The 15,568-nt window shown below is 36.9% G+C and overlaps 1 protein-coding gene and 1 long non-coding RNA gene across 6 annotated transcripts in view; one reads left to right on the top strand and one right to left on the bottom strand.

Moving 5' to 3' along the window:
- The window catches only part of LOC124953572, a 331,352-nt gene that overhangs the window by 34,213 nt on the left and 281,571 nt on the right, over nucleotides 1–15,568 (top strand). For all 4 annotated transcript variants that reach the window (XR_007102265.1, XM_047505123.1, XM_047505115.1 and 1 more), the window contains exon 2: nucleotides 1,727–6,014. Coding sequence is in view for 3 of the 4 variants with exons in the window: in XM_047505123.1 (XP_047361079.1) it covers nucleotides 2,724–6,014 (3,291 nt within the window). In the remaining variant the exon portion in view is untranslated. The remainder of the gene's footprint in view (nucleotides 1–1,726; nucleotides 6,015–15,568) is intronic.
- The window catches only part of LOC124953890, a 100,106-nt gene that overhangs the window by 55,925 nt on the left and 28,613 nt on the right, over nucleotides 1–15,568 (bottom strand). The window lies entirely within an intron of this gene.

The following is a 15,568-nucleotide window of genomic DNA, read 5'->3' as shown; positions in this document are numbered from 1 at the left end:
ATTCGTTTTTTTCCACGATATGGGAAACGCTCGCTCCAGTTGCCACAAAGATAAATCCATTTTTACGAGCAGGATGTTGCAAAACTTACAGAGATATCTGGTGGCAACGGCCAGTGGTCACGAAAAAAAGAAAAAAAGAAAAAGAAAGAAAGAAAAAAGAAAGCAAAACTAAAAGAAAAAAAAAAAGAAAAAAAGAAAAAAGACACAGAAAAGAAAAAGAAGAAATTTTTCCAAACTTTGTCTCGTTTTATCTGTGCGCCTCCTTTCACTGAAGTTTTATCGTAGAAAAAAAAAATAGAATGAGGGAGACGGAGGAAAAAATAGATATGAGGGAGACGAATCAAACGATACGATAGCTCGTTCGGAAAGATAATAACACGTTCCCGATAGAACATTAAATCCGATTCTTCGCGTTGGATCGCACGTTAACGGCACGTAGAGTAGATTATTATGCATAAGAGATTAGCTCGTCGGAAAACGTATTAACCAACGATATATCCGAAAATCCTGTCAAAGTGCAAGTATGAATATTCGTCAATGGCTCGTTACTTTGGCTTTTTCCCGGCTTGGTTGGATTTGCGTCGCGTATTCCGTCAGCCATGAAGTTAGTGGCAATGAAAGATAGCTTTGCCTCAGAGAAATTAAAGTCATCACGGTGTATTTCGGAAATCGTGAAAACAATTCTCCTGTTCCGATGAACGGGATTGATCACTTCTACTACTCACGCGGTTTCTCTCTCACTCTCTCTCTCTCACACACACACACACACACACATACATACACTTTTTCTCCCATCCGTTTTATCATCCATGCCAACGGTGAAACGCACGAAAACTTTGATTGCTTCGAATTTCAAAAGGATTTCAATTTTCGTATGGCTCATAGACTGAGTGCGTCGATGTATTTGATACGAAATATTCTTCAAAATACTGACGAAACTAACGGAAGATAAATATTACGTTTTCATGTCGTGCGAATTGCCATAAACATTACGAAATATTTTCGTTTGGTTATTTTTGTTAATATTATCCCGTCTGATTTTTGATCGTCTTTAATTTCTATTCAACATTGTACCCTGTATCATATTGATTTCCCTATCTATATATGATTCAGAAAAACGATATTTTTTGTTGTGCTTACCAGTTAGTTTTAATGCAAACTCCTAGAAATAGAAACGTGAGGGAAACTAGCAGAATTTTAATAAATGCTTCGACAAAATGTTAATGGCATATGATATATGTCACATACCGTATAAGCAGCATGAACGATTTGACTGTCGTTTTGAACGAACGAATGAACTGTATAAATGTAAAAGTAGCCGCTTATGTCTCTGTAAGTGAACACGTTTATGTCGGCGTAGTGGGCTTATGACTATATGTTCTACCAGAAAGCCATTACGGTGTTTAAGTGCAAAAAGATTACTCTCCAAATGTCGACAGTTTCGAGGTCGAACAGCAGTTTATCGATTCGTCCGTGTGCGAATATTTCGTTCGGTCTAACCGCAGAAACACAAAATTTTCACATTGCTTACCGCTAAATTCAGAAGTTTTGTGCTTTTCGTTCTGTTCAACTCTGATGCGATAAGCGAAGCTCTTATTCGAGACAATTTTTAACAAACTTTAACCCATTTTATGGCGGACGCACGTTCCCTGGATTACCACGTTTCAAAAAGTGCGAGACGTATAACGTCGCCGAGTCAGCAAACGGAGATGTTATATTTTTACAGATCGCCCTCGGGGACTTGCATCAACGGCAACTGAAGATAGTCGCTGTCAAAACTTACACAACATAATATATATTTCTAATATATATATATATATATATATATATATATATATATATATATATAAAAATATATACATATATATATATATATTAGAAATTTGCAATGATCTCTACGAATCGATGCTAGTAGAATTTGAGGAATTTAAAAGTTTAATCAAAAGTCTTGTGTTGATAATACGTGAAAAAAAAAAAGAAAATCAAAGTTAAATTAAACGAACGAATTTTCGAAGAATTTACATCGATGTATCGAATAATCAAAATCCTTTCGATACTATCTATCCGATATAATATAATATATTAACATATATATGTACATAGATATATACTTTATACAAAGTGATATCTAGGCAAAGTGATCGATCTAGGTAAAGAACAACGAGCTTACTGTGTTACGCTACGTAGGCGCCATATCCACGTTGAAGTAAAAGAGCAAAGTCCGTATAACGAGTCTCAGGGAATAAAAATACGAGAAAGCAAAAAGAACTCGATACGGCTTTAAATCAAATAGACCAGAGCGTCATTCGTAGATAATTACGATGTTCTAAGATTATCATCCTACGATAAATATAATTTTAATCGAAAATCAGTGAAAGAAAATAGAGAAGGAGAAGAAAAAAAAAAGAAAGAAAACAGCGGGAGAGGAAAAAGAATTTTTCGGTAATATCGATTGTAAATCAAGAAAACTGTTTCGATCAAGAAAAGAGGATCTTAGGCGTCGTAGCGAAAATACAATTAAAATTAAGTCCGACGGAGTATCAAAGTTTACATGCCTCGCACCGATCTTCTGACGTTTAGGTGGCACGAAAGTTCGTCACCGATCCGATTCATCATCGAGTTCTAAGTTTTCCGAGGAAGGGAGCGAAAAAGTCGTCACGGTGTGTGGATTAGGGCGAATCCTCGGCTACATCGGCGGACGACCGTCGGTGGGGGCCGCCACTATGTCACAGTCCGGATCAGGAGGCTTAACCGGATCACAGGGTCAAACTAGTCAAAACGGGCAAACGATGGAAAATCAACAGACAGATTGTCACCAAAATGGCCGGGCCGATCCACCGACAGATACTACAAAACAGGACCTATCCAATGGTTTTGAGAATCGAACCTTGGATTACGAGCGATTTTCCCAAGAGAGAAATCAACAGGGACAAACAACCGCGCAGAATCAAGATCAACCACAACAACACCAACAACAACAACAACAACAACATTCACAGCCGCAACAGCAACAGCATCCACAGCCGCAACAGCAACAGCAAGTTCAACAGCAATCACAGCAAGTACAGCAGCAATCGCAGCAAGATCAACAGACTGGACAATATCCGTCTGGAAGAAGACAATCTGTTGTAGGAGTACCAGAGGATAGACATCCTCCTACGGGTCAATTACCTCCTCAGCAATACACCGTGGATAAAACAAATCCCGAAAGAGTCCAGCACGTTTCTCAAACCAGCACGCAAACCGTCCCGGTACAAGCTCAACCTCAATTTGCGCCGGACTATGAGCAAAGTCAATATCCACAAATACGAGGTCAATTTGATGTTAGGTCGCAGATATATCCTCAGCAAGCTCAGTACGCAGAGAGAGCCGGTTATGTAACCAGAGACATTACGTATAGAGATCCAGCGCTATATGGTCAAAGCACGGTTGCCAATCCTATGTTCGCGAGTCAAAGTCAGTATGTTACCGTCCAACACGGAACACAGATACCCTCTCAGTCGGCTAGTCCACAACCGCCTTACTTTGCGAGCGTTGTGGTACCTCAACCACCTGGATATACACAATTTGGTAGCCAACCTCAATATCCGTATAGCCAGTATCCTCAAACTGTTATGAATGCGGTGCCGTACAATCCCCATACAGGCATCTATCAAGCTCAACAATTCGGCCAACAATCGCCCAATCCACAGAGATTCACTCAAGAGCTGAGCCAATATCAAACGCAACCGATAATTCAACCGATCGCTCAAAATGTTGCTCATGGAATAGCAATTGCTACGACTGAAAGGCCAAGTCGTGGCCCAAAGCCGATGGTACCACCCCGTGGAAATTCAAAAATCACACACGATACAGGACACAGAAAATCGGCAAGCGTCGACGTACCGGCATTGCAAAAAGTTAAATACGAATCACAAAATCCCCCTCAAGATCAGATTCATCGTAGCGAAGGTGCCATAATCGTACAAGGATCGCAAATTGCTACGGGTGAAACGCAAGAAAGGAGATATCTAACTACGATAAACCAGAATCCTAGAACAAGGCAGGACGGTCTCTATGTGGACGCAAATGGTGATCAAACGGTACGGGAGAAGGTCGTAGATAATATCGGAACGGAGTGTGGTTTGTATGTTTCTAAATCGGAGCACAGAAAGTCCATATCCGTTGACGTTACAACGAGTTTTCAAAGACGCAACGATACCATCACTTTTACGTTTCCCGGTGATGGAAATCAAGATATGGCTGTACCATCCAGAAAGCCAACGGTTATAGAACCAAAACGAGTTGAGGGTACGCAAGTATTTCCACCTGATCAGAGAAGATTAGACGCGAGCTTAAGAGTTTCACCTATGGCGTTTGATTCGAGACAAGAAAATCGGAAAAGTGTGGCCACCGATAGAAAGGCAGATTGGGGCAATGTGAGTCCGAATCAAAGAGTTGTCATACCGCAAGAAAGCAGACGATCGGATTATTTCGAAGAACATAGACGGTCACCGATGAATTTGGAAGGTAAAAGAGTGGAAGATGTTAGAAGATCACCAATGCCTTTCGTTCCGATTCGAGATACATCTGCCGATCGGGCAAATCAGAAAAGTCCATCGTTTGTTAATCAAAACTTTGAGAAGACCAGACAAGAATTAGCAATGTGGGCCGAACAAAGGCAACGTCAAGAATTAGAGAGGAGCATGATGCAGAATCAAATATTTTCTACTAGTCCGCGATCTCGTAATCAATCCGAGGAAAGAAGAGAATCTCGATCTTCACATCCATCCGAAGAACGTAAAGAAACTAGAATGTCGCAATCGGCTTTTCAACCGTTGCCGAACATCAGTCAAAGTACTATAATGGAACAACGTCGTCATTTGCGACACGTAAGTGCTGACTTAACAAAACACATGGAATTGTCTCGAAAAGATTTCGACGATCAACCGATCAGTGGTTCTGTAGCTAATCTTGGACCAGGCACTGCGAGTACTGTTTCATCACAAAGAGCCAGTCCAAATCTTTGTCATCAGTATCCAGCATTGAGCGAAGCCAAATTAGACACTAAGGCCGTATTAACAGTAGTCACCGATTTCGGAGAGTCTAATTCAACTAAACAAAGCGATCAAGTCGATCATATAATACACAGTCACAGAAAGAGTCACAATATCTCTTCGAGTTTATTAACTCATAGCAAAAGTCAAACGGAATGCTTACAGAGCCAGCTTGATTCCCAAAGCGAAAAATCGGATTCCCTTCAGGCTCAACAGCAACAGTTACACAATCAGCAGAGTCTCGATTTGATTTCGGAGAAGCTAAGCCAGTTCGAACGTCAACAGAGCGACCTTCAAGCTAAACTGCAATGTCTTCAGAATCAAAATCAAATCTTAGATAAGGTCGCTCAATTTCAGCATCAACAGAGCGACTTACAGGCACGACTACAAAGTTTGCAAACGCAGAATCAGATCGGTGATAAGATTCAGCGACAATCTACGGAAATTCAACAGCACACCGTTGGAAATGACGTACACCAAATACAAATGAGTCCTTTATGCAATCATCAAGATCATTTGGAAAAGACACCCTCTTTGTCTCAGAATCAACATCAGGTGGTGCACAGTCACCATCACAGTTTACTGACCACCACATATCCGCAAAGCTCGAGCCTTCAAGCTTGCCCGTCGTCCGTTTGTGAGAAACTATCTCCACGTATCCAACACGATGTCAATGATCCGAATTCCATTCAGATACCTAACATGTCACAGATGCCACTTCCTTGTCTCCCACAGTTCGATCGTGCTGATACGTCGCGTGGTTCGTTCTCGCAGTTTCATCGACATCAGTGTCAAATCGACAGTCACGATAGTACATCAGCGACATCGGCTGGGGGAGTTGTTGTCGGTACCGTTGGAGTCAGCGGAAGCATCGTTGGTGGTACTACTACAACGAGCACCTTTACCGGGACCCTCAAGAAAGTTCCACCAGAGAAGCCACCGAGACAGTCCTTGACCGTGCAGTCTCCGGAAGCAGAGGTAAAAAAAAAAAAAAGAAAAGAAAAAAGAATATAGATGTCCTTTCAGATATAGCCACAAAAATTCCCATTTAATTTAACAACCAACTTTTTGATTCCTCTTTTTCCTTTATCGAACTCTTGCATGCGTCCCGGTTTTTTTTCCTTTTTCTTCCTTTTTTTTTTTTTTTTTTTTTTTTTTTTTTTTTTTTTTTTTTTTTTTTTTTTTTTTTTTCTTAAAGAAATCACACATTCTTTTTCATGAGTGTACGTACGACCATCGATCGATTCGAATCTAAATAAAAAAGAGAATCCTCGTACCAACCTTGTCGAGATCGTATGCATACCGTAGGGAAGTTTTCTTTCCTTTTCTTTTTCTTTTCTTTTATAATACTTTCTTTTTTAATACTTTCCAGAATATTTCAATGTGAAAATAAAAGATGCGTGAAAAGAGATGCCGCTTGCGTTAGACAGAGAACTGCACTCATTCCGTTTTTTCCTTTTCTTTGTTTTTTTTTTTTTCTTTCTTCTTTTCTTTTTTATTTCTTTTTTTTTTGCCGCAGCAGTCGAGTGGAATGAACTCGTTAGATATCAGGCTCAATGTTGTCTTTGAAAACTTCGTTACGAGCGTTGTGTATCTTTCACTTTACTTCCAAACCAGAGAGACCGACTCTCTCCGCATCTCGGGTCTGTCGCGCCTATAAAACGAGATGGGCGGACGTCCGAGGACGATCTCATTCGCTAGCTCGTTGTACGTGTTTAGAATCGAGAATGGCAGATTTTGCGAGGATACAATCGCCCCCTTTTACTTACTTTTCTACTTTCTCTATTTTCTTTTATTCATCGATAAGGATTAATATCCCGAAGAAGTTTGCCTTCGTTACGGATTATCGTCGAAAAGTATTCCTCCAATTAAAGACGACCGATAGAATACATTGAACAGGTCAATGAAAGTTGATCTGCGTCTCTTGATAAAAAATGGACAAAAAAAAAAAGAAATATTTCTCGAGGGTTGTATGAATATCATATAAATTCTTTCCAAATATCTCCTCTGGCTCGCTCTGTCTCTTCTCTCTCTCTCTCTCTCTCTCTCTCTCTTTTTCTCTCTCACTCTCTTTCTCTTTCTCTCTTTCGTTCGCTCTCTGTAATTCGATATCGCTGGAATAACGTTGAATATTGTAAAAAAGGGCCGTCCGTTCGAAGTTCGGTATTCATGTAACATCGAAATTGATTTATTTCTAGGCGACAGACCTTACTCGTTCTCGTTCACATCGACGTTCCCAACGTCAACTTTAAAACGTTGCTATCCTAATAAAGTATCCATAACGTGAAGGAATGCAAATAACGTGTAGGCACTTTTCACAAACGGCCTGTTCGTACATACGTCGTTCTGTCTTCACTTTTGTCGTTTCTAACAAAATTGGGTTAGCACAACGACTTTCTCGCGTATGAAAAGCTCCGACGTTTACCTTGTCGATAAAGCAAATATCCCCCTCCCCCCTCCTCCAGCAGTCCGTACCTTCCTTCCATGCCGGACAATGGAAGAGTAAAGAGAATTCACATTTCCGACCATGGTGCTATCTTACGTAACTAATGTAGGACCGTTTCTGGGCTAAATCATGGCCCGGAGCTTCGCTTCCATTCATTCCAAGAACAATGAACGTAAATGCTTATTTGCCGTTCTCATTTACTCTCTCATCGTAAGTGATGAGAAACGAATACAAACGCCAGGCGTTACAAATAATTTTCATTTCGATAGGTAAAAGAGAACAAAAAAAACAAAAAATAAATAAAAAACAAAAAAAAAAGTGAGATACGTTTGAACAATCAATAAATATTATTTCTATCGCGAAAATTTACGTTATATTTCTCTTTGACGCGAGAACGATACTTTATCCAGTCTCATCTTCAACTGACACCCTTACCCTTCCTTCTATCTTCTTTCCATCCCCTCAAATCTCATTTTAGCTTCTTGTATTTCTCGTTTGAACCGTGAAAAGGTATTAAAACAAATGAGCCACGTGAACATATCCATTTCTCAATCGGCTTAAAGATGAGCAACGCACAAGGCACCCTTTTCAAAACACGTTTCTCCCATTTAGACGAGTTCATTGCGTTTTCTTTCTCTTTCTCTCATTCTCTCTCTCCATCTCTCTCTCTCTCTCTCTCTCTCTCTTCCTCTTGCTCTCTTCCTCTCTATTTCTCGCTTTCTCTGTTGATGCTCGTTTCTATTATTATCTTCTTTACCGAACTTTGAACTTTCGAAATGAATTCTCTTGTGTTAACCATTTCAATGATAGTCACCTTTTAATCAATGCGCATCCTAGGAATATGATATATATATATATATATATATATATATATATATATATAAAATTCTTGTAGATTGAATATTTCGATTAAATATTTTGATAATTTGTGAGGTACGTATGAGATAGAAAATGAAAATAAAAAAGAGAGAGAGAGAGAGAGAATAAATAAGCAACGAGGAAGTTCGATGATAATAAGCATTTCCTGTTTCTTCTTCAAAGAGAAGGGACGTTAATATTCGAGCCACAGCCCCAGATTGGATGTATTTACAACGGAATCATTTTCTTGCAGTGGACGTCGAGCTTGTAGAGAGCTCTGCTTTCACAAGCGAGCTTTCGCAAAACAGAAATTCTCTTACTCTCGTTACGCATTACGAACTCGAGTTAGAAGCTAATTCGTGTTCTTGCGGAGGACCGAATTACCGTAGAAATTCGACTGAGAAGTTTTTAGTATTTCTTTTCTCCGCGGAACAAAGAATTCGGTATGACTTTGTAATCCGTCGTAAATTTGATTTTTCTCTTTCTCCACGATCCACTTATTTTCTTTATTTCCCTTTCTTTTTCCATTCATACTTTGTCGCGAGAAATATGATAGTTTTGATCATTCGAAGTGTGTTACGTTATACTTTATAAATTTTACGCTCACGTTTTAGTTTTCTCCAACTTCCTCACAATTTTCGTAGTTACTCTCGTATCTACTCTCTAAACGTTATCCAGCAAAATTGAAACTAACGGCAACGGATAGTATTATGTTTCACCGGCATAGTCTTCCTAGAGTATATATATATATATATATATATATATATATATATATATATATATATATACACACTCACATATATCGTTTGGTTGAAATTGAACGTGCTATGCCTATGATTTTGTATCGCGTCGTAAGAGATAACAACAAACGGTTATTAAGTAATACCATGTTTTAAAAATTCAGTTTCAAAAGGGCAAATATATGATTATGAAGTTTCGTTATTCGTTTATACCTTTTAATTTTCCGCTCTAAAAAGGATATTCCATTCGATTTCAATGTCATTAAGAATGAGTACGGCGAGTGTACGAGTATAGATTTGATTTAAAGTTTATTCCTCTTGTGGAAAAACTTGCCTCTGAATACACGGGCTAAGTTTACAGGTAATTACATTTGCTACTAACGTATACAACGAGTATAACCATAAAGAATAAAACATACGTTTTAATTTGCGGCAAAGTGGAACAAAAAATTACAAGCACAAGAGAAAGGGAGAAATTATTGATCTATCGATCGTTACAATTCGTTCATTCGATAAACACAATTAAAACAATGTTATCGTTTCAAACAATCGTTATTTTAATTGGCGCAGTTATTGAAATAAAATGAAAAAAATTAGATCATAATGAAGTAACAATATTATTTCAGAATAGAAATTATAATAAATATAATATCATCGTAAATAATTTCATCTGATTTTATCAAAATATAGAAATATACTTTCGATGAAATATTCTTCTTATATGCGTACCAATGAAGAAAAGTTTAAAAAACAAATTTCCATAATATTTACATCGACTTTTCTGAAAGCTAAATTTAAAAACTAAAATAAAAACTAAATTGCGTTGGAAAATAGTCGACGTAAAGTAATAAAGTAACGGAGTGGCAACGATCGTTACTCATCGGTGTTACTAGCAACATCGAGAAATATTAAACGTAGTGATGAGTCAAATAAATACGCGTGTTATATTTTTCCATTTCTATAAGTGTTGAGAGCGTATCTCAATCAATTTCATAACAAAGCATTTTCACTTAAAGAACGAGATATCGCGATAAAAATCCGAGTACGTAATTTCCGCCATTGAATATGATGTACACATTTACCGAGAAACGGAACGAAGAGAATGGATAAAGAATAAAAACGTTATTCCTGTTCTGTTTATTCCCAAGGGTGCGCTTCACTTTAAATCAGAGAGAAGCCATCGTTTTGATAGATATATCGCATTATATTATTAAAAGGATTTGAGTGATACTCGAGATTCTCGATGACAATTCAACGTTGATATTTTGGCGAATTAATACTCGTTTTAACTCGCTATCAACTATTGAACCGGATACAAGAATGGTCCTGGTGGACCAAATAATTTTTCACGAATACGAAATACTATATGTATCCAATAAAAGAGAGGGGGAAGGGAGAGAGAGAGAGAGAGAGAGAGAGAAAGAGAAAAAGAGAAAACAAATTCAACGAATGAAATTGTTTATTAGAGAATGTCTTCTAATGAAAAAAGTATCTCTTTAATTTATCATAGATAGGGTACTCATCGCAATGCTCAACTTTGCAGAAAGTTTTACACCAAATAAAAGGAATGAATCTTCCATTATCTGACTGGATAGTTCACCGGTTGAAACATTTATGAGGAGAGCAGGTCGGTCACAGAGAATCATGAAAAATAAGGATACCGATAAAAGAATATAGCAGGTATCAAACCATCCCGTTTCTTTGGCAGTCTTTGAAAGTGTAAATAATCAGAAGGTTTCGAATTCAAAAGGCCAATTGTAAAGCTCGATACAGAGGTCATATGTTTTGAAACTTTTAAACCAAACTCGAAAGAGCATACACTCTTTCGTAATATTTGAAAAATTTTTCTAAGTATTTGAAAGAAATTCTCTTAGGATTTTTCTAAGACAAGATATATATATATATATATATATATATATATATATATATATTCCGAATCTATTTTTATCATTTTGCTTTTATATCACTCTTTTCGTTGTATTTGAAAATGCATATCGAGAAACAAATAGATAAATACAGAACGAATCTGAACACGTATCTTCGTTAAATGAAAAAAAAATAAAAAAAAAACACACAAATTGACGAACGTTCCTGTCGATGACTTTCCGAGAATTTCCACAGGCTATGAATACATGGTAAAACTTTCAAATGGATTTTTATTGTTTCTATATGCTTGTAGATATTACACGTACACTCTCTTTGTCGTGCTTTTCCGAATACAAAATCCGAATCAAAACGCTGCCATTTTCAGTACATTTTCGAACACATTTCTCATATCATATATAATTCTTCTTTTTTTTTTTTTTTTGCGTCGTAATTTATATCTGACATCTTTCGTATCGTTCCGTTGAAAAATTGATGTCCCTTCAACGAACGTTATTCGCGGTAAAACTTCATTACAAACGAAATCACCAACGACGGCTACCACCACCCTGATTTCGTACTCTCCTCCGTTATCACAAAATGCGCTTCCATAGCGCATTGTGCGACTTTACCGATAACCATTTTATATGCGACAAAATTCGATATGACGGAATGAAAAGTTTGTAAGAATGTTAAAGCGTAGTGAACTGGAGTCGGGAGTTAAAAATAAACAAAACAACCTGATACGAGATGGTGGTTTCATCGAGATGAAAAAATAAAGTCTCTTTCGACGGACGTACGATAGTTTTCAAACGAAAAATATCACATACGAGAGAACAGCAAATATGCGAAAAATATGTTTTACGTTTTTATATTTTTCATAGTAATTAACACACAATGAAATCCCCGTTCTGTAAAATACGAAATTAAGAAATTAACAATACTTTGGATAAGCAAACATTGCAAAGAACAAAACAAAAACAAAAAAAAAAACGATTTAATCCCTAATCAACAATTATTTATCTCTGAGAACGAATTATATTTGAAGAATTTTTTTTAGAAGTATGCGGGCGATTCGATGAAGTTGAAAACGTGCGATTAAAAACAAAAAAAAAAAAAAAAAAAAAAAAAAAAAAAAAAGAGAAAACAGAAAAGACAAAAAAGAAAATGCAAAGAAAAAAAAGAAGATAGTAAAAGAAAATCGTAAAAAATAAATTCCTTCAGGCGAGTCAAATTATCACGGATACCTTGAGCCATGCATTTTCCAATTTATCAGAATGGCAGACCATTTTTCAACTGCGCTTTGGGAAATCGGTAGATTCAACAGGAGAAACGAGAAGCGCAACGAAAACGCTAATTACAATCACGCGACCACGATTCGAAGCGGAGTGCGGTGGCCTAGCGACCACCCTCATTGCTTTCCATTCCCTCTTCCTCCACCTATCCCCACTACTCCACGTTTTACCACTACCACCAACACCATCATCTATACCGACATCCTGTCCTCTGTCCTAGTTCTCGTACGATCCTACTATAATGCGAATTTCCTGCTTTCCGAAATAGATCGAGCAGGATTAAAATTTTATCAGACGCGGTTTAACGAACGACGGATCGTGGCTTAATTCGCGAGGCAGGATAATTAATCGAACGTTGCTTCTCATACCTCGTATTAAACGATTTTTGTATACGTTACTTCATTATCGTTCCTCTTTTCAGCGTTATTTCGCATATTTTTGATAATCACGACACGATAAACATTTAACTATACATATTTCTAACCGATTTCATAAGTTGATCTTTTACGATACGGTCATTCAATCATTTTTACCGTTCTAAACGTACGTGATTAATTATACGCGCGAATACGTAAAATAAACATACGTATTTATTATATTTCTTTTTTTTTTTTTTTTTTTTTTGTACAATTTTATACAAATTTATTTTATTTTTATTATACAATTCTTTTATATAGAATTAAGTTTATTATCGTTACGACAAAATTTTCAAACATTTTTGTTCTTCCCACGCTTCCAAAACCTCTCGTCCAGGTGGACATTCATGATCCAGCAAAGTATATAATTATTTTAATAATTAATTTTTCAACGTAATTACAATGTTTTATTTCAACAAGATTAATTCTTGTTTGCATAAAAAATACCACCATTTACGATTGATTTGATTTTATCAGTTGATAATGTATAGTATCAAGTTTTTAATATTTTATTCACTGCTATATACGATTTATCGTAAAATGCGATAGTATTTATTTTTTCTTCTTTTTTTTTTTTTTTCATTTTTTTTTCTTTTTTTATAAAGCTTGTTTATTCATTAAATTTGAACTCAGCTCGCTAATAACATCGAATAAGAATCTCATTTGCAATGAAAATATGAACAAAATCGATTTCTTTGTATCGGATAAAATTTTATTTTTGGTGAAACATTTTATACGGAACTATTGTATATACGAATGATGATATGTGAATACGATTTATTAATATAGAGAATAAAGAATATAATGGAAGATACGTGCTCATTGTATCGGAAGAACTTTGAGAAAGATCGATAACAATGGTAATAGACATCATGAATAAAATGCATACGGTATTATTCGTTTTGTAAAAATGTTAGATAATAAAATCAACATCATATATTTTTTGATCGCGCTTAGATATGTTTCAGAAAAATGTCTGAAAATTAAAATATAAACGTTTCTACTAACAAAATAATACAAATGTTACAGAACAAAACGCTAATCGGGTTTCTTGCGTCTGAACGTAAAGATAATTCGAGAAATCGAGACATCGAAGACGATCGAGTTTTCTACGCGAAGTAGAATTCTCATTTCCTTTATACGTACGTGACCTAGTCGTTACTGGATTTTCAATGGCGCGTTCCCAATCTCGTCCAGTTCTCGTGGCACGTTTCGTTCCGACGGATTGATTTGTTTTCAATACGATCTTTTTTCTTTTTTCATTTTTTGTTCTTTTTTCTCTCTTTTTTTAACTTTGGCTCAAAGCCGAATTAATTGTCGTGCCGATTTAAAAGAAACGTTCGCTCACGGTCCACCATTTCTCTCTTCTCCTTCTTTTCAATCCACTCAGAGAATGCCCTTTTATGCGGAAGAGAACAACACGAAGAAATTTCGAGTACTCGAATCTTCCAGTAGAACTTCGATTGCAACCATCGATTCTCGTTCGAGCGTTAAAACAAAGCGTATTAATCGTAAATTTTAAACATCCTTTATAAACGACGATGTCCTTTAAAAAAATTACAAATGATTTCCTCTTCCTTTCAAAAGGACGCTATTTTTCGCTCGATTAAAACTTTCAATCTCAGAAAAGAATTAGACTTGGCAAAAAGTTGACGTCGCGCGAATACCAATTCATTGTTAAACCCGATGTTCCCTTTCGAAGAAAACGAATTATATGACAATTTTTGTTGTCCCCGTATAGAAGAAGTACAAAGTTGTGGTCGGGTTGCTTTTTGCCGTTTTGCCGAGAACGAATGAGAATCATAAAGCAGGGAGCACCGGATCTTGGCGTTTAAGCGAGGAAGGAAGAAGAGTCGAGAAAAGATGGACAAAAGAATTAGAGGGGAAAGGAGGAGGAAGGAATGAGAGAGTAAATCTCAAGGAAGTGGTAGAGACCGTCGGCAATTACGGGGAAATAGGGCGCGTTGCTTTACAATATTATCCTTGCCCCAGCGCTTACTAGTAACTCGATGGAAAACTTGGAGTAATTACAATCGGAGGCAACGGGGGTTAAAAGACGAGTCTTAAGACCAAATTTTCTAATGAGGAGAGCGCTTGCCCGCACGGCCGAGCATCGAAACAGGAAAACGCCAAAGTTCAATTAAACTTTCGTCTTTCGCGAAGTTTCCGTTAAGTCTTTCGAAAATAATTGGCCTTCGGAGTCGTTGGTATATGTTTTGAAGGGGAAAAAAAAAAAAAAAAAAAAATAAATAAATAAATAAAAAAAGAAAATCATCAGTTTTTATTCGCGTGTTAAGTCGAATAGAGAGAATCAACGAGTGAAATTATATATCTCGAAACATCCGAGAAAATTAATTAGCGATCTGTAACGAGAGTTCCGTGCTCTGAGAAATCGAATCGACGTTAAGAGCGGGTCGTTCCAATTTGCATCTAGATCGTGCGAGGACATCCCTGTTAATGCTCAAAATTGTTCACTAGAGTCCATGGACTATGTTGTTGGAAATCGATTCTGAAAAGCATTCTCGAACTTAAGTAAAAGTACTTGACCTTTTTTTCTTCCTTTCTTCCAAAAAATTACGTTTATCGTCACGGACGTTCTTGAACCGCTCAAAAACGATCGTCTCCCACAACGTCCTAGTTAACATTAACTTTTATCGAGTTTACGGCTATCCGGCTCGCCTTAACTGACATTTACCATAACGACCGTTTGAATTACGTGGACGATTTCTTCCTTTTACGATAACGACTGCCGTCGCTCGTTTCCGAGACGCATCCTTTCCTCGGTACAACCTATTTCTATTCGCTTTCTTTAACCTTTCTTTTCATATTATGTTATCCTTACCTTAAGAATTTTTCAAATTTTATAAACTTCCGTTGTCTTAGTTCATATCTAAATCGTACACGATTATGTACT

Source organism: Vespa velutina, chromosome 1, assembly GCF_912470025.1.
Source record: "Vespa velutina chromosome 1, iVesVel2.1, whole genome shotgun sequence".
In the NCBI taxonomy this organism is placed as follows: domain Eukaryota; kingdom Metazoa; phylum Arthropoda; class Insecta; order Hymenoptera; family Vespidae; genus Vespa; species Vespa velutina.
This window is presented reverse-complemented; position numbering and strand designations above follow the sequence as displayed.